Raw genomic sequence first — 25078 nt, 5'->3', positions numbered from 1 at the left:
TAGTTACCGTATTTTTCGCCCCATAGGGCACACCGGCCCATAGGGCACACCTAGTTTTTTTGGGGGGGGAAATAAAGGGGGGGAATTCCCCCCCAGGTGCGGGGCTGGGGAAGCCCGAGCTTCCCCCGACCCCAGCCCCCGAACAGGCTGCTATCCGCAAGCCTAGGGAGCCCGGCGGGAAGTCGCGCCAGTCTCCCCAGGATTGCAGATATCTGCCCAAAGCCCGGGGTGCACTCCGCTGCGCACCCCAGGCTTTGGGATGCAGGCAGCTCTCCGCAAGCCTAGGGAGCCCTGCGGGAACTCCCGCGGGCTCCCCAGGCTTGCCGATAGCTTCAGCAAAAGCCTGCATTCACCTCATAGGACGCACACACATTTCCCCTTCATTATTGGAGGGGGGAAAGTGGGTCTTATAGGGCGAAAAATATGGTAATTTAAAAGGAAGATTTATTGCAACAACAAACAGAAATCTCCAGACGGCCCTAACAAGCCGCCAGCATTATCAATCATGGTGACCCTTCTGAAGACTGCTTCCGGTTTTGACAGAAGATACTGAACTTACGTACTTTACATCTCTTGCTCTGCTTCCTGTCTAACATTCTATCGGGGGCTGATTGGCTCAGCTCCAGCCTCTTCCTGTCCTGACAAGCTGTCACTGTGTAAGCTCGTGCCTTTTTGCATGTCTGGAGAGTTTTGGCTGTCTTCCAGCCCGCTCTCCAATGTTCCCTTGGCAATCTGCATTCCATTGCCCAGAGGAGTTGCCTCTAACTGCTGTATCCTTTGCTCAGCCTGATTAACCTCTGAGCTTCTCTGTTCCTGGCTGCGATTTGCAGCCAACTGCAAATCTTCACTGAGAGCTGTCTCATTCCTGACACTTGTGCCCTCGTGTGCTTCTGCAGCCTTGCTCAATCTTTGGTCCTGACTTCTAGTTTGGTCCGTCATCCTGCCACCTAGTTTGCCCTTCAGTCCTGAACAGCACAGAGTTAAACGATGGTGTTCACTCCTATAAGATGAGCTTGGGTAAGTTTAGGAGAGAATCAGACATATTCATGGAGGTTGAGGCTACTAACTCTGATAGCTACGTTCCACTTCTATTGTTGGAGGCAGTGTGTCTCTGAATGTCAGTTTTAGGGAATTGAAACTGGGGAAATTACCATTGGGCTCAAGTTCTACTTGTGGGCTTCCCAGTGGTATCTGGTTGTCCACCATGACAAGAGTGCATTTATTGCATTTGTTAAAAAAAGACAAAGAAGAAACCGAGCCTCATTTTTAGTCCTTAAATGTATATTTTGTACTTTGTAATTCTAAAATAATGAAATATGTATGATACGTCCATTCCTCACCTGTGTATTTACAGCTTTGCTGCTTCCCTGCTTAGCAATCCCCACTTGTGTTAGATGCAGCTATTCAATAATGTCAAAGGGCAAAGGGCAGATTGCCCTTGGGGTGGGGGGAAAAGTAATTCTCAGCTAGAATTAAAGTTATTATCTTCAAACTGAAATGGCGATGGATTCCTTCTTTCCTCTATCTCCAGCTCAGAAAAAAACACCTCCTTTCTGAGATAAAGCAGAGAGCAAAGCAGATATCTCATCCTTTCACATCTGCCTCCCCGTCCTTCCCTCCTTTCCCAGACAAAGTTTTAATTATATTTGATAGCTCTTCTTTGAAATCTCCAGGAGTTAAGTAATTTCTTTGCACTGTAAGCCTATCGGCGTGTCGCCTGCACTGCCCCACATACATATGCATTCGCTCGCGGTTTGCACTCGAGCAAAAAGCAATTCAGCGAGCAAGTGTCTCGTAATCTCACTTAAAGCTGCTGCCGTGATACACGCAGACAAGCCCTGGTTGACACATCTGTTTAATGGCACATTTGTGTCAAGAGCTGGGCTGGCAAGTGGGGATTCCCCAAGCAGAGGTTCCGGTGAAGGATGCTTGGCAAATATAGTCTTTGCGGATACCGATATGAACTAACCTGATCTGAGCTTTCCACATGGATTTGCAAATCAGTTCTAGGGAAGGAGGGACACACTGTAATCTGGTCCATCCCAGTTCTCAGAGGGAACAGGACTCAACCCATTCTGCCCTGCTTCCAGGTGGATTTTTAATGGAATGTCCTTACAAACCCACCAGGCTATCTATCTATCTATCTATCTATCTATCTATCTATCTATCTATCTATCTATCATCTATCTATCTATCTATCATCTATCTATCATCTATCTATCTATCTATCTATCTATCTATCTATATCTATCATCTATCTATCATCTATCTATCTATCTATCTATCTATCATCTATCTATCTATCCATCCATCTATTTATTTGATTAATAAGTCTCTACTCGTGACACATCTCAAAGCACATTTTCACAAAATGCTTAGATAAAGCAAGTGGGTATGTAAGAACAATTCAAAACCACTACATCTATAAAAACAGATAAAGCAATTACATGGATAAAAAAAACAATTTCAAACCCAAGACAAGTAGCTACTGGGATCAGAATCTCCATTTAGAAAGTTTGCTTTAAATATACATTTAAAAGCATCTTACTGTGTGGTCCGAGGATTGTGGTCTGCTTTCATTCCCCCAACTTTTCCCCCTTTAACGTTTCTGAAATTGTGTATCCAGCTTATCACAGCCTGAGCAGTTATCTACTTGATATTGTGCACCTTGAATGAACATAGAACAACCCCCTTCCCATGGAGCAATGGCGTTTCATGCTGTTTCGGGAGGAATTTGCAGGAAAAAACCAACCCAAATCAAAACTATGGCTGTAATTGTAATCTCACCTACGTAAGAGTAAGCCCCACTCAATTCAGTCAGTCTTACTTCTGAGAAGACACGTATGGGCTTGCAGCCTCAGGTGTTCACTGCCTTTCACACCTCCAGTGCAGATCGCCACTCAAAAAAATATTTTCAAAAAATATTAAGGCACAATTTGAGAATAAATACTTTCAGAAATGCATACTTTCTAAGAATAGGTATTTAAATGTGAATTTTGTGCATATTCCGTCAGCTCCAGCTGGTGACCCAGCTATACCCCTACCTGCACAGGAAAACCTAACTTCTGTTATCTGTGCTCTAGAAACCTCTAGGTTAGATTACTGCAATATGTTAGGTGTGGGGCTGCCTCTGAAAACGGTTCGGAAACTTCAGCTGGTGCAGAATTCAGTGGCCAGGTTGCTCACCAGGGCAAAACAGTTTGAGCATATTACAACGATCCTGGCCCAACTGCACTGGCTGCCAATTAGTTTCTGAGCCCGATTCAATGGGCTGGTTTTTGTCTGTAAAGACTTAAATGGCTCAGAACTGCAATACCTCAAGGACTGCCTCTCCCTGTGATGTTGTTGTTGTTGTTTAGTCATTTAGTCATGTCCGACTTTTCGTGACCCCCTGGACCAGAGCACGCCAGGTACTCCTGTCTTCCACTGCCTCCCGCAGTTTGGTCAAACTCATGCTGGTAGCTTCGAGAACACTGTCCAACCATCTCCTCCTCTGTCGTCCCCTTCTCCTTGTGCCCTCCATCTTTCCCAACATCAGGGTGTTTTCCAGGGAGTCTTCTCTTCTCATGAGGTGGCCAAAGTATTGGAGCCTCAGCTTCAGGATCTGTCCTTCCAGTGAGCACTCAGGGCTGATTTCCTTCAGAATGGATAGGTTTGATCTTCTTGCAGTCCATGGGACTCTCAAGAGTCTCCTCCAGCACCATAATGTAAACCTATGTAATCCGGCCCAAACCCTGCAATCATAATCTGAGGCCCTTCATGAGACTCCACCACAAGGTGTTGGCAACATGTGAATGGGCCTTTTCTGCAGTGGCTCCCCACTTGTCAAATACTCTTCCCAAGGAGGCTCGCCTGGAGCCTTCATTACATATCTTTAGGCACCAGGCAAAAACGTTTGTCTTCAACAAGGCCTTTGGTTGATGAACATTCTACAGCATTTTAAATGTGTCTGTGAAAGGAGGGTTATTGGTTTGCTTTTGTTCATATTTTTATGTTGTATTTTTGTGCTGTGAACCACCCTGCCATCTTGGAATGAAGGGTAGTATACAAACTTAATAAAAATAAAATATAATCATCATCATCATCATCATCATCATCATAGTAAAAAAAAATTATTTATACCCCACCCTTCCCGGTTCATAAAACTGGGCTCAGGGCTGCTAACAACAAATTTAAAACACTTAATTGATGCAACAAAAACCAGCATAAAATACACTATAAAACATGAATAACAATAAATTCAAAAATCAAAAATCAATTTAGGGGGGCGGAATCCATCCAATAAACATCAAATGATCATCAGGCCTAGCTTGCTAAATTAGTCCTATTTGGGCCAGCGACGAGACCAGGGGAGAATTAGCTATGGGATCCTAGAGTGGGTAATCTTCATAAAAATGGGAGGGGGGAAGGAAGGGGGGGGAGATCAGGCTAAGTTCAAATTGAAAGCCAGACAGAATAGCTCTGTCTTACAGGCCCTGTGGAAGGAAGTTAAATCCTGCAGGGCCCTGGTCTAATGGGACAGAGCATTCCACCAGGTCAGAACCATCACTGAGAAGGCCCTACTGGGACCGAGATTGATTCTCCAGCATCTTCAGGTAGAGGTGAGAAGGAATTATGGATGGAACCCTGAAGGACCACTGCCACCAAGCAAAAACAATACTGATCTGGATAGGCCAATGATCTGACTCAGTATCAGGCAGTTTCCTATGTCCCTAAGTCTCTACATGTACACCTCCACCCCAGTAAGCAAGAGATGTTATCCCAGTTCAAGGGCAGATTCCAGCCAGGCAAAAGCATTCAAGAATGATGCAGAGCAAGGCTGGTGAGGGGTATGATCTGGGGAGAGGAGCATGGCCTGGGAAGAGGGGGAAATGGAAGAGAAATGGAGTGAATTGTGTTCCTGTGTTTTCACATCAAGACACGCTGGGGAAATATGTGCAGAAAACCACTCCCCCCCCCCTCAGATAATGCGTCAAAAGAACTGTGTCAAATAGAGGTGACAAAGGATGACATTTAAAAATAACAAGTCATGGAGAATTGGTGGCATTTGAGGATTATTGAAGAGCTAAGATATGAAACTGCTGAACTATTAACTAAAATATGCAACTTCTCCATAAAAAATACCTTCTTAACCCATTGACTGGAAGGTAGCCAAAGTAAAACCAATTTATAAAAGTAGCCAGGTGGGATCCAAGAAATTACAGGCATGTCAACCTAACTTCTGTCTCTAGTAAATCAGTCGAAAGCATGATTAAGACTAGAATTGTTAAACCTTTAGAAAAATAAGCCTTGCTTAGGAAAAGGCAGCATGGCTTCTGCAAAGGGATGCTTCCCTTCGCTAGATTTTTAACCTTTCCTTTTAACAAATTCCTCAACAAAGAACCCTGAAGAAACATAGCAATGTTGGGATGAGAAAAACAGAGCTCCTACCATTCTAGTTAATGGATTTTAAAACAAGAGGTTAGGAATAAATGGATAACCTTTCACAACCAAGGGAAAAGAACATAAAGGTGTGTGTGTTTTTCCCCTCCTGTTAATATTATTTAGCGTATTTATAAAATGTTTCAGGGTCAGGGATAGAATGTGAAGTGGGCAACTTTGCAGGTGAAACCAGCCTTTTTCAAAGGCTGAAATTCTGAACAGACTAGAGAGAGCTCCAAATGGATTTATCCAAACTCAGGACCAGAAGAACCTCCTGGATCAGCTCAATGGCCCATCTAGTCCAGCATTCTGTTCTCACAGTGGCTAACCAGGTGTCCAGGGGAAGGCTTCAATCAGAACCTCAATGCAACAGCATTTTCTTCACTTGTGCTGCCCAACAACTGGAATTCAGAGGCCTACTGCCTTTGATGCTGGAGGTATCACATGGCCATGATAGCTGACAGCCCTTGATGGTCTTATTTCCCATAAATTTGTCTAAACCCCTTTTAAAGTTGGCCATCTTGTGACAGTAAATTATGTAGCCTGTGAGCTAAATTTGCATTAAATGTTGGCAAATGGACAAGAGAATGCCAGCTCGGATTCAGTGTAAGCAAAGTGATTCGCAATGGAATTCAAGACATCCAATATATTTGTTAAGTGTTTGTATATGCTCTTGATTGGTGTCGTTTGGCTGTATCTCCCCAAGAAAGAGCTGCAAACTCATTGAACAAAATCTGAAAGAAAATGGAACAAGGTAAAAGGGAAATGCAAGGGAAGGTCCTAAAATTAAAATACCGAACATCTTAGTACCATTGTGGCCCATCCATGCTTAGAACCTACTACACACTGTCAGTTGTGCAACCTTAAAATGTGTACCATGGATGTGGAGACAGTTCAGTAGCATGGCAGTACTTCATTATGAGGACTTACTAAACAAATTCCAGACCTGCTTATATCCAGAAGTGTCATTGCTCTCAATGGAATTTTCTTGGAAGTCAGTACACTCAAGGTTGCATTACTAACCACATACCCCTCAACTGCCCTGATTAAATCAGGTCATCCTGTATGTGTGATATCTCTCACGAGAGCCCGGAACCCAAAACCACACGTTTTTGGGCTTTATGCTCTCACAAGGGTCACATGACTTGTGTGGGAGAGTGGCCTGGAAGACGCAGGTCCTGGTTTTCAGCCTCAACGTGTTGGACGGTATATAATCAGAAGGGCTGGTCACCAGATTTATCTGGTGAGCCCTGAGCCAAAGTGGACCTATTTGGAGAGATCTGGGTCCCAGATTGCAGGTTGAGAGCCCAGAGCCATTTGGGGCTTTCAGTGGAGAGGGGCATCAGGCAGGAAGAAGAAGCAAGTGTGAGTGACAAGGCTGAGAAAGGAGAAAAGGGGGGCACTCAGCAGCAGCATCTTCACAGGAGAAGGTAGGGGGATGCCTTTCCCACCAGTCTTCTCATTCTTCCAGAGCCTCTCCTCTTTAATGATCCTTCCTTCCCCCTGAAGCCACTTGGATAGGAGCAGCACGAGCAGGATTTTCCTGATATCGCCTTCATGGCATTTGAAGGAGCTGTGGAAGTAGAAGCTCCCACACTACAAAGGTGGTGCATGTTGGGCTGCTCACATGCAGATATTTCTGCATCAGCCCTAAACGGCCTCAGTCCAGTATACCTGAAGGAGCGTCTCCACCTCCATCGTTCTGCCCGGACACTGAGGTCCAGCGCCGAGGGCCTTCTGGTGGTTCCCTCACTGCAAGAAGCCAAGTTACAGGGAACCAGGCAGAAGGCCTTCTCAGTAATGGCGCCCACCCTGTGGAACGCCCTCCTACCAGATGTCAAAGAGAAAAATAACTACCAAACTTTTAGAAGATATCTGAAGGCAGCCCTGTTTAGGGAAGCTTTTAATGTTTAATAGGTTATTGTATTTTAGTGTTTTGTTGGAAGCCGCCCAGAGTGGCTGGGGGGTCCCAGCCAGATGGGCGGGGTATAAATAAATTATTTATTATTATTACTATTATTATTATTATTATCATCATCATCATCATCATTATTATCATTATTATCATTATTATCATTATCAGTGGAAATGGGAAGGTCAGTTTCTTTCCAGTACACATCAGATTTGCATGTGTTTATTCCCAAATCCATTTCATCCCATTTCAGGATTAAACCTGCACAAAATTTGGTTTCTAAAATACATGGTTTTGAAGCAGATTTTATCTTAAAAGATGGACTTTTAAATTGTTTAAGCCAAGAACTGTATTGCAACATTCAGAGAAGTGGACTCTTGGAAGGATAGTAATTGTTCTGATTCATGTATCCCCATCCAGGAGGTGAAAATTAGACCAGTTCATTTTTTATTTTTTTAAAAGGACTGTACAAAGTTCTCCTCCACATCCCTACAACAACACGTTATTTATTTGCAATTAGTTGTTGAGTCCTCAGCTGAAATGGCATGCTGTGTTCAATCATTTTTAGTATCAGTGTGAATAACCACAAAAATGGCCCACTAGGAACAGGAAAAAGATTTTTTTTAAAAAAAAAACCTACCTACATAAATAGACAGAACAATGAGTAATCATCTGAGAAAATGGAAGATAGGTTTTTTAGGATGAAAAAACAGATGGTGGTTCTGAAGAAATGATGTGTTCTTAATATTTGTATTGATAACGGCTTGGCAGAGAAAAAAGTTCCGGAGGTTTTCTGTTCTTCTTGATTGACTGCTTTTGCCTTTATCGTTTCTGGGTTTGGGCTGCAGAAATAAAAAAATCTGTCTCTATAAAGGCATTTGCCGCTCTCCTGTGCATGGACATTTGTTGATGCAGTGGCCTGAGAGACTAAGTAACCTACTGGTGAGGCTGCCAGAGTGTAACTCTGCCATACAGAAACCAGGAGGAAGGATGAAGAACCCTCGGGTCCCAACAGGACTTCAAAGTATGACAATGTGTCCTCCGTTTTTTGAGAAATCCAAAGCCCAGATAGCATCACCCAAAACTGATACCGCACACTTAGAGTTTAGTGCAAATCCAGTGGAACTTTCAAGAAATGAGGTCAGGTTTCCCCATTACTATGATGGGATTTGCTTAAAGAAAGTCAATATATCTTCCTCTTCCTTTTTCTCTTTTATAGAAAAAGCAGCTTTTGTCATATGTACAGCTGCACCACTCATGAGGTTTGTCCAGAACACAGAAATTCAAGCAAGCTGCTAAAACTGCAGCACAACTTCAAGGTTCATATTATTATGCATACCAAAATCAGCTGGATAGCTTTGCTATTGAAAACCCCATAGAAACTTTCCATTATTATGACAGTTATAAATCCTAATGTTGTCGAAGAGTCTAAATGACAGAAGATGACACATAGCCTCGCCGAGTGCTGAATCCCATTACTGACGTGGTTTTTCCCTTCCTCTCTTTTTCTTAACAGCTTCGAGCGCATGCAGTGGATATGAATGGAAACAAAGTAGAGAACCCCATTGATCTCTACATCTACGTTATTGACATGAATGACAACAGGCCAGAGTTCATAAACCAAGTCTATAACGGATCCGTTGATGAAGGATCCAAACCAGGTACGGTAGGAATTGCCCGTGGAACTGCTGCAAGTCTTTAGATAATAAAGTGCTGTTTTATATTGTTTCCCTTGCCCATCCTTGGATGTTAGGCATTGTTGTTTATTTCTATGTAGAGTGTCCATTAAAGAACAGGAGGGGGTGTGGAGGAATTCCAGAGCAGTTGACACATTCAGCCTTTGAACAGCTTTGGGTTCGTTCACTCCAAATCATAAAAACAACGTTTTTTTTAGTGCAAGGAAATAGATGCTATAAGTCAAGAGCCCTGGGCGTGAACCACTTCTGGGTCTCAGATAGCAAGTAATGCAATTACAAGCCCAAAGCACAGGCCAGACCCATACAGAGGCAGGGGTACACTTGCCCTGGGCTTCGGAGGGCTAAGCTGGCTGGGGGCATCACTGGACTTAAACTGATATGCCGTGAATGCTCCTTGCCTCCCAGCAGACCAATGATGTAATGGATGAAACGGTGATGGGCAAAAGGTCCATGCCTGTCCATATGCACTGCAAGGGATGGGGGTAGTGCTGTGGTCTAAACCACTGAGCCTCTTGGGCTTGCCAATCAGAAGGTCGGCGGTTCGAATCCCTGTGATGGGGTGAGCTCCTGCTGCTCTGTCTCAGCTCCTGCCAACCTAGCAGTTTGAAAGCATGCCAGTGCAAGTAGATAAATAGGTACCACTGCAGTGGGAAGGTAAACAGCGTTTCTGTGTGCTCTGGTTTCTGTCACGGTGTCCTGTTGCTCCAGAAGTGGTTTAGTCATGCTGGCCACATGACCTGGAAAACTGTCTGTGGACAAACACCAGCTCCCTTGGCCTGAAAGAAAGATGAGCACCGTGACCCCATAGTCGCCTTTGACTGGACTTAATCATCCAGGGGTCCTTTACCTTTTACCTTTTTTATATGCACTGCAAGTCTTCAATAGTAAAATCTGGACCTGAGTTACTGCATACTTGTGTGTAGCATCAGATCAGATTAGGCGGCAGTGCTGAGGCAGCACATCTCATGCTCAAGACTCCTGCCCTGGGTTTCAGACAAGCTCTGCATGAGCTGTACTAAGTAACTCTGGGGTCTGTGTGCGCTGACTAGGGGTGGGGAGGTATTTGATTCAGTTTGCATTTGAAGGCAAATGTACCTAATTTGCACTTTCTGAAAACTGAAACAGAGGCAGCCTTTGAAATCCACACTTCTCCAAATTTTACAATGTGGTTCTCTGGCCAAGTCATGTATACAAAAATGCATATACTAGGGTGAAATGTGCATAAAAATGGATATATTCATGAAAATGTATTATATTAGGAAACACTGATTTGCAAAAAATAAAAAAATAAAAATTTGGGGAAACTGCAAATAAAAAATGTGTTTATTAGGAGAAATCCACACTAAAGTGTTGTTGAATTTTTGAGAGGATTATTATTATTATTATTATTATTATTATTATTATTATTATTATTTTGGCAAACTCATGTAGAACTGAGAATAATACTGGAAACCAAGAAACTGACAGAAGCCAAAACGGACACATTGACCTGTGCCTAGTGCTGAGTAGCCCCTACCTTTGACTTCCATGCAAAAGTTCATTTCCTAAAGGACTTTCATTGAGCCAGGTAACTTAATGCAATTCCCTCCAGCTGTTGGAAGTACAGCTTCCAACAGTCCCACCTGCATGGCCAAAGGTCAGGGATTATGGAATATGTAATACAGCAAAATCTGGAGTGACCCAAACATATGCAGAGCACCACATTGACCATTCCTGTCCTTGCAGTTCAACTATGGAGGCAATCACCTGGAAATATGGTGAGTTTTCCGTCAGTTGAACACAGGCTGAATGGCCATTTGTTGGAGATGCATTGACTCCCTTGGATTTCCTGCATCACACAAAATCCTAGTTTAGACAGCCTAATTTCTCCCTTCCTGGTCTATGATTCGAGGCTTTCCCTCTTTTTCTGCTTCTCTCTTTTCCCCTCTCATTAAAATGCAGAAGGAAATTAAAAAACAAAACCGAAGAAATGATGTAGCTGAAACTTGCATAAAGCAGCTTAGGCTGGGGCATGAACCACTTCTGGGTCTCAGATAGCAAGTAATGCAATTCAATGTAAGTTAGGCAGGACTTAGATCTTGGATTACTCCCCATCAGTTGAAAATCAGTGATTCGGAGCATCCAGTCATGGCGGATACCCATTGGGACTGATAGGGCAGAAGGCAAGGAGAACCAACAGTAACTAGTACTGGAGCCAGTGACAGGCAGAGCCAATTAATCCTTCTTTTGTGCTCATTCTCCTCCCTGCAGAGTTCTACACAGTCAACTCTGATGCTAAGGCCAGGGCTGTTTGTAAGGAGGAAGGCAGGCAGGTGGGAGCTGGCCGAGGGCAGGCCAAGGTTGGTGGGACAATGCCCAGTTCGCCCAAATGGACCAACTTCTATGGAGAATATCTCTGTACCGGCTCAAGGAATGGAGCGATTTGCAATCTTTGAGAGAGATTGGGCCCGGATGCATTCCCAGGTGTTTGAACCTAACCCAATAAGCCAAGCTTCAGTAGTGGCTTGTGAAAGGTGGGAATCAGTCCTGCTGGTGGAACTCCCCTTATCATAATGGAGAAAACCAAGGTGGCAGTGGGGTCAGGGGAACTCCAGGCTGCCAATGCCAACCCTCAACTCCTCCAGTTTTGCCACCACTCTTTTCTATCTTGGCAAACTTCCCACACCACTGTCACTCACCCACGTGCCACAATTTATAAATGCATTTTTTATAGCAAAAAATGATGAAACGCTACACTGTGAAAGGGTTTCTGTACCTTATATCCACCCTGTTGTTATTGTTGTTGTTTAGTCGTTTAGTCGTGTCCGACTCTCCGTGACCCCATGGACCAGAGCACGCCAGGCACTCCTATTTTCCACTGCCTCCCGCAATTTGGTCAAACTCATGCTAGTAGCTTCTAGAACACTGTCCAACCATCTTGTCCTCTGTCGTCCCCTTCTCCTTGTGCCCTCCATCTTTTCCAACATCAGGGTCTTTTCCAGGAAGTCTTCTCTTCTCATGAGGTGGCCAAAGTATTGGAGCCTCAGCTTCACGATCTGTCCTTCCAGTGAGCATTCAGGGCTGATTTCCTTAAGAATGGAGAGGTTTGATCTTCTTTCAGTCCATGGGACTCTCAAGAGTCTCCTCCAACACCATAATTCAAAAGCATCAATTATTTGGTGATCAGCCTTCTTTATGGTCCAGCTCTCACTTCCATACATCACTACTGGGAAAACCATTTAATGGACTATAGTTTTAACCATAGTTTTAACTATACGGACCTTTGTTGGCAATGTGAGGTCTCCGCTTTTTATCCACCCCTGTTAGCTCTTCAAAATGCTCTTTTTAAACTATCTATGTTCCTTAGTCAAGAGAAACTGTTGCCTTCATCGTCTTCAAAATGTGACCACCTGCATTGAGATAAATCAATTATTTCCAGTAATTAGTCCATTAAATCAGTCCATCTGACAAATTTAAGGCAGCTAATTGACAGCAAATTTCATCTGTCAGGAGCTTTAATAATAACAAATGCGAAGGAATTCAGTGTTTGGTGTATTTTTTTTAGGAGAAATGTAGGTTATTTCGTGAACAGTAGGGAACGTGCTGTGAAATCAAGATCTCAGGGCAGACTTAATGAGCTTGTTTTCCCTTGATAAATTTGTCTTCCACTGTTGTTTACCTGGTGGAAGGGTTAAATATCACATGCCTCCTGGATTGTGTCAGCAAACATTTGTCATAACTTCTCCATTGCCTGGGGTAGTTGTCATATAAAAAACCTCCGGAGGACACCATTTTTAACAAGAGGAAAGGCAATTGGGATTGATTGCCTTTCTGCCGGTTGAAGAATTGGAATAGGGCACCAAAATGCGTAGCAGGGACAAAGTGTTTTGACTTATGCCTTGAGGGAGGAAAGTCCACACCTCTTCTCTTTTGCTTTGTTTTGCTGTTGTGCTGACACTGGGTCTACACCTGCAGCAGAATGAGCTGATAGAGCAAACCACACCACTTTAGACCCACCACCAGCTCCAGGCTCCAAGGTGTCATCTTTGGAGCCCTCCCTGGAGGTCTCTTGGGAGGCAAGGTTCCACTATTCTTCTTCATCCAGCCATTCCCTGACACAAATCCAGAAATGTCCAGGCTAGAACCTACCTCAGAGAAGTGCTAAGGTTTGGGTTGGCTGCATGGAGGGGTGTTTGTTTTGTTTTTAAGCTCATACAACATTCAAAAGTGCTCTTCCTTACCTGTAGCTTGTTGTGGGGCAGCCCACATGCCTGCTTCATTCTACTGCCTACATCGCCATCTCCTTTTTTATCTAGTCTAGGAGGGGACTAACCATTTTCTTTCTTTCTTTTTTATATATTTTTTATTAGTTTTCAACATATCATTTTCAACAACAATTAAACAGACTTTCATATGTTGTACCATTATTATTTTTTACTTCCATCAATAACATCTGAAAATTTTCCAATCTATTCACTTAATACACATTTCTTATTTTCACTATTACATTTAAATCTCATAACTAATATCTCTATTCTTTCTCTACTTTGCGATATTTCATATATTTCTCCTTACTACTAGCGTAATTTGTTGATTACAGTTGCTCTTCAAATAGTTCATCTATTTCTTCCAGTCTTCTGTGAATCTCTGGTCCCGCAAGTTTCTAATCCTTCCTGTCATTTTATCTAATTCTGCATAGTCCATTAATTTGTCTGCCATTCTTCTTTCGTCAGAATTTCTTCTTGCTTCCATTTCTGGGCTAACAACACTGTTGCCCTAACCTTCTTCTTTCAGCTGGAAGAGGACTGCATTTCCTCATGGGCAGCCTTCCTGGGGCCACGTGAGAGTGGTGGGTGGGGCCACAAAAATGGGTGGCGCAATGAGTGCCATGCTTACGTTGGTAGAGTAGGATGTGTTCCAGCCATGCAAAAGTCACAGATTTCTACACACACACACACACACACACACACACACACACACACCCCTCTGCTCTCCAGCCAGACAAGCATGGTCACCTTTTCAAGGACACAACCAGCCAAGATCAGCAATCAAGGAGTTTATTGAGCAAGGCCAGTGCAGAGTGTGGCCCGGGGAGAGCGCCAATGGCCAGACTGGCCAGAAGGGGGCACATTCTGCCTAAAGTCTGAGTCCCTCCACTCCTGGCCTCATCCCTTGTTGCTTTTTTGATGCTTTAGCTGAGATTCCTGCATTGCAGGGGGTTGGACAAGATGGCCCTTGGGGTCCTTTTCAATTCTGCCTTTCTGCAGTTCTATGATTGTATGATTTGTGGACAGAATTGTTGGATATTGGGCCCTTACATGCCCACACTAACTAACTAACTAACTAACTAACTAACTAACTATCTTCTAAAATTGTCAAAGTGGTTTACAACTTTATATCTCTATAGCTATCTATATAATTTAAAAAATTAAAAATAAAAGTCAGGAACCACCACCAACCTATTATGGAAATATGCTTCCATAATTGCCTGCATAAGCCTGTTGGCACAGAAAAAAAATTTCAGCAGGTGTTTAAAGATTGAAACATATAACCGTCAATTTATACATTGCCTGTAAGTTCAGATTAGTTTTTAAACTCAGGACATGATTGAACTCACTGACCACCCACTAAGTAACCTGAGCGAGCCTTAGTGATTATATAGTATACATCAAGCCCTTCTCCTGCAAGACCTCTATTTTACAAGAGCACGTCTTGGAGGAGCTTTGGCAGCAAGCTCTGGGTTTCTGGAATGCATTTGGATAATTCCTTTGACGTTCAGGTGCATGCAGATGTTTTCAGCATGCTTTAAATGCTCTTAGTGCAGGAAGGATCCCACACTCCATCAGGATTTCAGCGGGCGAAAAACTGCTATGAGTTCACATGTACGTTGAAATGAGCTGATGTCCTCTTGACACTTCCATGGCAAATCAAACTTCCTGTGTCTTACTCTAAAACAAATCAATACAGAAAAGAGTTACCAGATGTTAAACTAGCTCTGCTCATTAGGATGATAGATAGAGTAAATTGCAGCTTCTTCCTGTTTAAAATCCGGATAAGCCTTTAAGCTATTAAATCAGAATTGGATACCTTTGACTACAAAATGCTTGCTCCTCTGGTTAGAGCTATGGGCTTGGGTGGGATTTTTTCCTTTCTTGTTGTTTTACTATCTATCCCAAACCGTAATATGGGTACAAAACTGTCTCTCCTATTCAGAAGCAATTACATTCTCCTTTGATGTATTGCCCCAGAACCAACCCGTTACTTAATCTGTATTCTCTTAAAAGGTTTATATTGGGTATTGAATTTCTCTTCCTTGCCTTTGCTAAATTTCATGGGGACCGAGCCATGAGAAGCCCTCATTCTGCACATACAGCAATAATGGTGATGTTATGCCTTTGAGAAAAAGACAAGGTCATGCAGTCAGATGGTCCTGCCTATGGGTGCCTTGACAGCTGCAAGTGTGGGCGCCAACTGGCTCAGCCTTGTCCTTTTATTCTGGTTTGTTCTTTATCCAGAACAATTAACTCTTTTTTTGCCCACTGATGCAAAAGATGCACTTAAGGTTATGGGGAAAACCTTGCTGGCTGGGTCATTACAGTCTTCAAACAAAAACATCTCGGAGGTCCTGGGCCACAGGGAGGCTAAGCAGGCCTCAACCAGAGCCAGGGCTTTTTCGGCTGTGGCCCCAATCTGGTGGAACGCTCTGTCACAAGAGACTAGGGCCCTGCGGGACTTGACATCTTTCTGCAGGCCTGCAAGACAGAGCTGTTCCAGCAGGCCTTTGTCCAAGGCACAGTCTGACCCCCTCCTTTGGTAATCCTCATAGAACTCTAGCCCAATGGTTGCCATTAATTTGACTTTGAATTGATTTTAGAATGCTGTGTTACTTTATTGTTAGCCGCTCTGAGCCTGGCTTCGGCTTGGGAGGGCGGGATATAAATAATATTTTATTTTATTTTATTTTATTTTATTTTATTTTATTTTATTTTATTTTATTTTTATTATTATTATTATTGTCATGTTTAGGGAAGGTACAGTGGTGAATAATCTGAAATCTGTGGTCATTCAACCCTACTTTGAAAGATCTACCCATGTATACATTAATAATGATCACTAGACTTCCCTTCCTGGGGAAGTTTAGTCAGTAGAAGTTCTGGACAGTTGACAGCCAACAATGCTGGGAATTGAAGTGTGTACAAGTTTGTTTATTGGGTAACGTAGGGTTGGGAAGGGTTATAGAGACAAGCTGGGTGCAACTCTTCAGCTTTGTTTCAATGGGCAATATGCCAAGGTAGCTCCTACAACAGAGGCTTTTGCACAGAGCAATTTGCAAGGTTCTAACCCATTCAAATTTTGCAGATTTTCTGTTTTGAAATGTAGATAGTGATGATGGAATTGAATCCTGAAATTTGACATTACGCTTTAAAATCAAGGTCTGCCTATCACCTAATTGGATAAAGGTATTAACTACATTAATACAAAAATAACGAACTGCTGTTGCAAGATAGATATCAAAAACTGAAGACAGTCAGATGTTTCCTGTCACAGTTTGTCAGCTGTCAAATACCATCATACCAACTGTCAGTTCATATCAAATATTGAAATCGGTTATTAAATGCCATCAGATGTCAAAATGCCAGGCACTGGAGAATATTCTCCCTCAAAATTCCCAGACAAGAATTGCAGAGGAAGAGTTTGGGGAGTGGGGAGATGTGCTTCAGCTGAGTTACTCATCCTCAGACTTTTGGATAGAGGTGAGTTTAAAATCTCCTGGTATAAAGGTGGAAGGGAGGCCCATGAATATTATGGTTGCCTTCGTGATTTCTAAGAAATTATTTCTTTCTTTTATTGAAAGGGGGGAGACTAGTCGTTTTATAATGCCAAACAGTACATTATTATATTGAAAGCAAGATAGTCCTTGTGGAATTAAACTGCTAGCCCATGTAAGCAAAGGCATCAAGCCTGCTATATATTGCACCCCTGGCTCACATTAAAAAGGAACTCCCTTTGCTCTGCCTTAAAAATGCCAAAGAATAAATTCTTCCTAACTGCTTCTCATGTCATTAATGTAAGGTTATGCAGATGAAGCCTTTAGTGTTCGCTTTTTTTTTATTACGTGTTAAACACGGGTCTTTGCTGAGCTTTTGAAACGAGTTCAGAACATGAAATAGATTTGAACCATTTTTAAAAACACACACCCCAAATCAGCATCCCCCCTTTTTCCCGAGCTGTTTTGATTTAATGCACTGCTGCTGATTGAAAGTGTATCTTAAAAGGCCATGTTTTACTCTCCTCAAATAATGTTCTGCTTCTTTGAACTTTGCCTCTCTATGAAGAACATAGCTAAGTTTCAAAAAAAAAAAAAAATTGCAGCTGCAAAGCCAGAACTGAAAATTCCCACTGGACCCCCCAGCAGTCTTAATCAGCAAAGTTCTTTTCCGGCTGCAGAAGTTTCCTTTCAAGAGTAGATAAAGGTCTCCAGATTCCACAGTTTCTTCTTTCAGTGGCGTACAGGTGGCAGGTATGCTTTCCGTCCCCAGAAGATGCTCCTTGTTGCAAATTGGGCATTGCTGACGCTGGTGGCATTGTGGGTTAAACCACAGAGCCTAGGACTTGCCGATCAGATGGTCGGCGGTTCAAATCTCTGCAATGAGATGAGCTCCCGTTGATCGGTCCCTGCTTCTGCACACCTAGCAGTTTGAAAGCACGTCAAAGTGCAAGTAGATAAACAGATACCACTCCAGCGGGAATGTAAACAGCATTTCCGTGCACTGCTCTGGTTCACCAGAAGTGGCTTAGTCATGCTGGCCATATGACCTGGAAGCTGTACACCGGCTCCCTTGGCCAATAAAGCAAGATGAGCGCCGCAACCCCAGAGTTGGTCACGACTGGACCTTATGGTCAGGGGTCCCTTTACCTTTAAAGCCATACTGCAACAATAGAAGAAAGATTTCCTTAAACCATATATGCCAACTCAACCATCCCAATCAGCAGAATGTTGCAGATGCCACATAACATCCATTTCATGTTTGTAAGAACAAAATCTTTGCAACTCCCTGCCTATTGATATCAGGGAGATGTCTTCACCATCCTCTTTTCGGTGCCTGCCAAAAACATTTTTGTTTAGACAAACCTACCCATATCGTGTTTAGAAAGTGATGTGGATTTTTTTAAACCTGTTTTTAGCCCATTGTTATTTTAACTTTTCGAAAATCTTAAATTCTTGTTGTCACTTCCCCCGTTTTTATAATTTTGTTTTATCTTTTCCATATCTTTCAGGGTTCTTTATTTTTAGCAATCAAGCATACATTTTATGCATGCAATCAAGTATACATTTTATGAAAGAAATAAGTAGCGCAGAAGGAGTGAGCCAGTCTGTTTCTAGTGCAGGTCAATTTTGAATGTGTTCACCTGCAAGTAGAATGGGAAGAAGGATATGTTGTATATTTATGCAGCGTAATTTTAGATATATACTAATATATAAATGGGACGCGGGTGGCGCTGTGGGTTAAACCACAGAGCCTAGGACTTGCTGATAAGAAGGTCGGCGGTTCGAATCCCCGTGATGCTCCCATTGCTCGGTCCCTGCTCCTGCCAACCTAGCAGTTCAAAAGCACGTCAAAGTGCAAGTAGATAAATAGATACCACTCCGGCGGGAAGGTAAATGGCGTGTCTGTGCGCTGCTCTGGTTCGCCAGAAGCGGCTTAGTCATGCTGGCCACATGACTCAGAAGCTGTATGCCAGTTCCCTCGGCCAATAAAGCGAGAAGAGCGCCGCAACCTCAAAGTCGGCCACGACTGGACCTAATGGTCAGGGGTCCCTTTACCTTTACCTAATATATAAACATTGTAGTACAGTATGTTTCTGTGTATGTGCTGGCTACTTCCATTTTTAGTGGAATTGTTGCAGGGAGACTCATCTTTCTTTGAGATAAGCAGCAAGATAGGAATGAGAAGGGAGAAATCCATGCAAATAAGTCTAACATCAAGATTTTCAGAAAGCGCCATCCCTGCCTATAAGTCTATGTTTCATCCACACAAAATTTGCATTAAAATGTGTATTTTTAAACATTTTTCTTTTCTTCTTTTTAACGGATTCCTTCTGCTGCTTTTTGAGCCGAGAACTGAATCAAACCATTCAGGAATTGCAAAGGCTTGTGGGTAATAATAATAATAATAATTTGTTATTTATACCCTGCCCATTATTTATACCCTGCCCATTATTTATACCCCGCCCATCTGGCTGGGCTTCCCCAGCCATTCTGGGCGGCTTCCAAAAAAATATTAAAATACTGTAATACATCACACATTAAAAGCTTCCCTAAACAGGGCTGCCTTCAGATGTCTTCTAAAAGTCTGGTAGTTGTTGTTCTGGTAGAGGGTGTTCCACAGGGAGGGCGCCACTACCAAGAAGGCCCTCTGCCTGGTTCCCTGTAACTTGGCTTCTCGCAGTGAGGGAACCGCCAGAAGGCCCTCGGTGCTGGACCTCAGTGTCCGGGCAGAACGATGGGGGTGGAGACGCTCCTTCAGGTATACTGGACCGAGGCCGTTTAGGGCTTTAAAGGTCAGCACCAACACTTTGAATTGTGCTCGGAAACGTAGTGGGTAGCTCAGTTCCCATCTGCTCACTAGCCTAGGACAGTCAAACTGAAATGGGTAAAGACTGAATTCCCTGAGAGCATTCCTAGTCAGATGTTATGCAGAAGTCCACCCCGCCACAAAACTGCCAAGGAGGTTTGCTGTCAATGTATTCATAATTTTTCACAAGATTTTCCTGTTCGCAAGGCTTCTGTTGGGAACCGGCAGCACGTTTTGATCTTTGTTGGTGTGAATGACCGCTCACCAGTCCTGACGTGGGCGGCCTTTGCGACCCGGTGCGGCTTCCCTGGCCCACAAGGCCACACCTGCCTTTGCCCCATCCCCTGGGCCATCCCCATAGGCTGCAGGTTGCCATGGCAGACCCCATCAGCCAATCAGCTGCGGCCTCGGGAGCAGAGCCAGGAGCCAGAAAAGGGGGCTGCCAGCATTGCTGGTCAGCCATTCTGTTCAGTTCGTCACCCACCCAACCCTCCCTTTAAGGCGTAGTGTTAATTGCAGTCTAGTCACACCTTTCCTTTCAGGTTCATGGGCTTTGCTACAGTCGCATGATGGTTACTGTTTCCAGGGCCAGGAAGGAGTTTTCCCTGCTCTGCAGGTTTTGCCTTCCCTGTAGCAATTGTCTTTTTTTAAAAAAAATAATATTTATTAAAGTTTTAAAGGTTACAAAAGGAAAAAGTAAAAACACCATATTAAACAAAAACAAAACCACACTCCACAATAAAAAAAGAAAAAAGAAAGAAAAAGAAAAAAGAAAAATCAGAAAAATCAGAAAAATAAAATCCAATAAAAAAAACCACATCAAATCTTCCCATAACTTATATTTCATTTGCTTGTTTCATTGATCTCCTCACACCTCCCTTTTTTGTATTCTAGTTCGGTTAACTATTTCAGCAAATCCTTTCCATCTTTTCCAATTTTTGTCTTGTAATTTATCTTAATTTATCTTATCTTACTTTCCCTCCTTTCACCAATTAACAGTCTGTTTTTTCCTAAACCTTTATAACATTTCTGCTAAAACCACATAACGTCATTCCAACATCCTTCTAACATTCATTAATTTTACAATGTGTCTGTAAATAGTCTTTAAATTTCTTCCAATCTTCCTCCACCGACTCTTCTCCCTGGTCTCGCCCTGTAGCAATTGTCACAACTTTGGCGGTTTTAGGCCTTGGGTAGAATCCTTTAGTCCAGGGACATCAAAGCGACTGCGATCTACTCCCAGGATAAAAAAACCTGGCAGTGATCTACCCATTGCCATTGACAGGAGTTGTTGAGCTTATTTTAGGGGAGGATTGACCAAAGTTGTAAGTTGTTGAGCTTTTTTAAGGGAGGGTTGACAAAAGTTGTTCAGCCTTTGGGGGGGATCAGTAAGAAACACACCGGCTATTACTTAGCTTAGTGCCATGATCAATCAACCTGCGACATCCGGCTTTAGTCCATCAGTGTAACTGAAGGGTAGCGCAGTAGCGCACCTCTCATGTGGCAGCGTTAGCAAGGCTCCAGTAGAGGGGTTTTACGCTGGGTCCCACTGACCATGAGTGCTCGGTGCATGGTCAGAACCCCATAATGGGAGGAATTGGAGAGGTCTGCCGTGTAAACTTACGTTCTGCAGTGTCCCCCTGAACTCCTTCCAATCCCGGCCCTTCCTCAGTTCCCAGCCAGGGGCTGAGAGGGATGCACGCCCAATGCCTAAGCCAAGGTACATCTGAAATGTAATGAAGTTGTGGCCTAATTTAATCCCATAGCACACTGTGTATGTGTCTTCTTATTTACGGGGCCTGACTTCTGGGAGAGGGGGACCGCGACTGGGTTGACAAAGAATAGTGTAAGCCAGGGGTCAGCAACCTTTTTCAGCAGGGGACTGGTCCACCATCCCTCAGACCATGTGGGGAGCCGGACTATTTTTTTTTGGGGGGGAATGAATTCCTATGCACCACAAATAACCCAGAGATGCATTTTAAATAAAAGGACACATTCTACTCATGTAAAAACCATTTCCACGGGCCGGATTGAGAAGGCGATTGGGCCGCATCCGGCCCATGGACCTTAGTTTGCCTATCCCTGGTGTAAGTGAATCAACTTTAATCAGGTTTCCAAAAGATGTCTTGGAACCCTATATCCCTATTGTGTTGGAAGGTGTGTATGGGGATTCATAAGACAACCCACTGCAACAGACAGTGGTAGGAACATAGGAAGCTGCCTTATACAGTGGTACCTCGGGTTACATACGCTTCAGGTTACAGACTCCGCTAGCCCAGAAATAGTGCTTCAGGTTAAGAACTTTGCTTCAGGATGAGAACAGAAATCGTGCTCTGGCAGCACGGCAGCAGCAGGAGGCCCCATTAGCTAAAGTGATGCTTCAGGTTAAAAACAGTTTCAGGTTAAGTACGGACCTCCAGAACGAATTATGTACTTAACCCGAGGTAGTTGTTGTTGTTTAGTCATTTAGTCATGTCCGACTCTTCATGACCCCATGGACCGGAGCACGCCAGGCACTCCTGTCTTCCACTGCCTCCCACAGTTTGGTCAGACTCAAACTGGTACCCGAGGTACCACTGTACAAAGGTCCATCTAGTTTCATATTGTCTACTCTGATGGGCAAAGGCACTCCAGAATTTCAGACGGGGTTCTCCCCTTCCTGGGGATTGAACCTGGGACCTTCTGCTTGCAAAGCAAGTTGTCTGCCACTGAGCTACAGCCCCTTCCCCAGAGGGGGTTTGTTATTCTTGCAATTAATGGAAAGCTTCAGCTTTCGTCAGGGAAGGGAGCTGTTTTCACAGTCCACCTGATGCCTGCACTTGAAAATGACCGGTTCCTCTTCTTACATCCTACTGCTCTGTGATTTTTGCTTCTGACACTTTCATTTCCTTCTCTCCTATAATTTACCAACACGTTCAGCAACGCTCTTCCGTGTCCTTTTACCAGGAATGCAAGTGGCAGGATACGGAGCAATTTCTTCATTAAGTGCACTAGCAGGTAAAAGGGAACACCTCTTCCCTCCCCCCTCCCCCCCCAAGACTTGGCAGGAGATTTGGGATCTTTGTGTGAGCTTATGTAGAAATGCAAGGCTATGCCTTAAAGGATTAATTTCACAAACCTTTAAATTGCAGTTTAATTTGAAAACTAATTCAGGCCCATAATTGGCTTTCTGTTCAAATCGCTGAGGCTAAAAGATTTAAATTCTTAATATCCAGATGACTTTCAAGTATCTCGCCCCATCTGTGCATTAGTCCACAGTTTTAATCTCTCAGGGGGATCTCCGCCGGCAGAGGAATAAAATAAATAAATAAACAACAGGAGAACTAATAGAATAATCTCCTCTCTTTTTTGTTTTTGTTTTGTTTTTTGGCTTCTTTAAAAAACACCGTTCCTGGCATTCTGCAGAATATTTATTTTTATGAGATTTCTCCAATTTAATTTGCTACATGTAGATCTCACTCCCAGCTATTTAATTTTTTAAAAGGGACATCAATAACAAGAAGAAGACTGTGGAAGGGAGACGGGGGGGGGGAGCAGAGCTACTGCCGTGGCACCGAGTTAGAGAAGGCAAAAAGGATTTTAATTACAACATTCTTCACATAAGCAATAACACCAGCAACGCTCGTCTCCTTTGGAGGTTTGCCCTCAGTGCTTAGAAGCACACACTCACAAACACTCCAAGCCTTGTCTCAAATGAAGGAAACCAGAGTTGATTGCTGTCTTTGAGTCAGCATTGTAAACTCTGGCTGGCAGTTGCTCTCAAAGGTTTCAGATACAGGTCTTTGCTCAACCCTACCTGGAAACTCCGGAATATAGAATCTGGGCCCTTCTGCATGCAGAATAGGCCACTGAACCACAACTCTTTCCTTGTAATAATAATAATAATAATAATAATAATAATAATAATAATAATAATTTATTATTTATACGCCACCCTTCCCGGTTCAAAAAACTGGGCTCAGGGTGGCTAACAACAAATTTAAAACACTTAATTGATGCAACAACAAAAAACAGCATAAAACGTGAATAACAATAAATTCAGAATCAAAAAATCAATTTAGGGGGGAAATCCATGCAATAAACATTAGATGATCACCAGGGCTAGCTGGCTAAATTAGTCCTATTTGGGCAAGCGAGGAGACCAGGGGAGAATTAGCTGTGGGATCCCAGAGTGGGTAATCTTCATAAAAAGGGAGGGGGAGGGAAGGAAGGGGAATAAAAGATTAAGCTAAGTCCAAATTGAAAGCCAGGTGGAATAGCTCTGTCTTACAGGCCCTGTGGAAAGAACTTAAATCCTGCAGGGCCCTGGTCTCATGGGGCAGAGCATTCCACCAGGTCGGAGCCATCACTGAGAAGGCCCTGGCCCTGGTGGAGGATAATCAGACTTCCTTAGGGCCCAGAACTTCTGACTGTTATGGGGGCCCTACAGTCACCCCTGATGTCCTCATTGACTTGCCGTACAATGGAGGCCATGTGGCTTTGCCAGCATGCATGAGGCTTGTTCTGAAGATACAGATTGTGCTTTGCCATGAGTTGTTATTACACTCCAGTCCTTTGCCTGCAATGCCTGCATGGTTAATTAGTTATGATTATCAACCTCTACAAAACATGCAGAACACACATCCCAACAATGCGATCACAACTCGGCAAACTTCTGTGCAAAAAGAAAAGGTTTGTTTGTTTTCTTAACCAAGCACTTAATTTTGTTAACATGAAAGGCATCACTTCAGTCGCTTACGACAGGGTTCGTCTTGCATTCTTCCCCCCAAAATTTTTTATCCTCATTAAGGCATCTCACCGCACCTTTCATGAAGCTGATAATCTCCAGCAGTTAGGAAGTGACGTCCTTTATTAATTAGGTTAGCTGCTTGAAAGGTCAAAATCTGCCATTGATTACAACAAATAACAGTGAATGAGAATGGCTGGAGTTTCCAATTGGAGCTCGATCGTGCGTGGTGTCAAAAGGCTGCTACTGTTGTCTGCAAATTGTTGGTTGTGTTTTTTTAGATCCTGGGTTTGCAGCAGATCTGGTTAGGGGATCCCTGCTAGGGCAACAAGACAGCTGGTCTAACTTGTCAGAGGGAAAATCTAACAAGGGAATTGGGTGCAAACAGGCCCCAGGCCTCCATCTCCAAAATAGCCAGCCCCTGCCTTCCATTGCCACAGATGCTGCCGTTTGTTCATGTTCTGGCTTTGCCTTTGGCATTGGCATCTGGGAAGACAGATGTTGCCACTTAGGGGTCAGATATGACAGAGGCGTCGCCAACTCCTATCTTGGAATATATCAACATTTCTTTATCACATACACAGCCCAACAAGACAATGACAATAATCCACCAGCAGCATACAAATCAATATGGCTAACCTGATCCAAAACACCCACCCACCCCACACACACACGAAAAGAAAGATCACCACAGCCAATCACAAAGAAACAATCACACCCTAGGCCAACCCCAACCTCTCTCACCACCAAAGAAACACGAAACATG

General features: G+C 43.4%; 1 protein-coding gene across 8 annotated transcripts in view; it reads left to right on the top strand.

Moving 5' to 3' along the window:
• Positions 1 to 25078, top strand: part of CDH4 (cadherin 4) — a 794671-nt gene that overhangs the window by 626596 nt on the left and 142997 nt on the right. For all 8 annotated transcript variants that reach the window (XM_081916750.1, XM_081916749.1, XM_081916748.1 and 5 more), the window contains one exon: positions 8850 to 8994. In XM_081916750.1, coding sequence (XP_081772876.1) covers positions 8850 to 8994 — 145 coding nt within the window. The remainder of the gene's footprint in view (positions 1 to 8849; positions 8995 to 25078) is intronic.

Source organism: Podarcis melisellensis (genome assembly GCF_964234715.1).
Source record: "Podarcis melisellensis genome assembly, chromosome: 6".
NCBI lineage: Eukaryota > Metazoa > Chordata > Lepidosauria > Squamata > Lacertidae > Podarcis > Podarcis melisellensis.
Note: the sequence above shows the minus strand (reverse complement) of the source record. Positions and strands in the feature narration are given on the sequence as shown.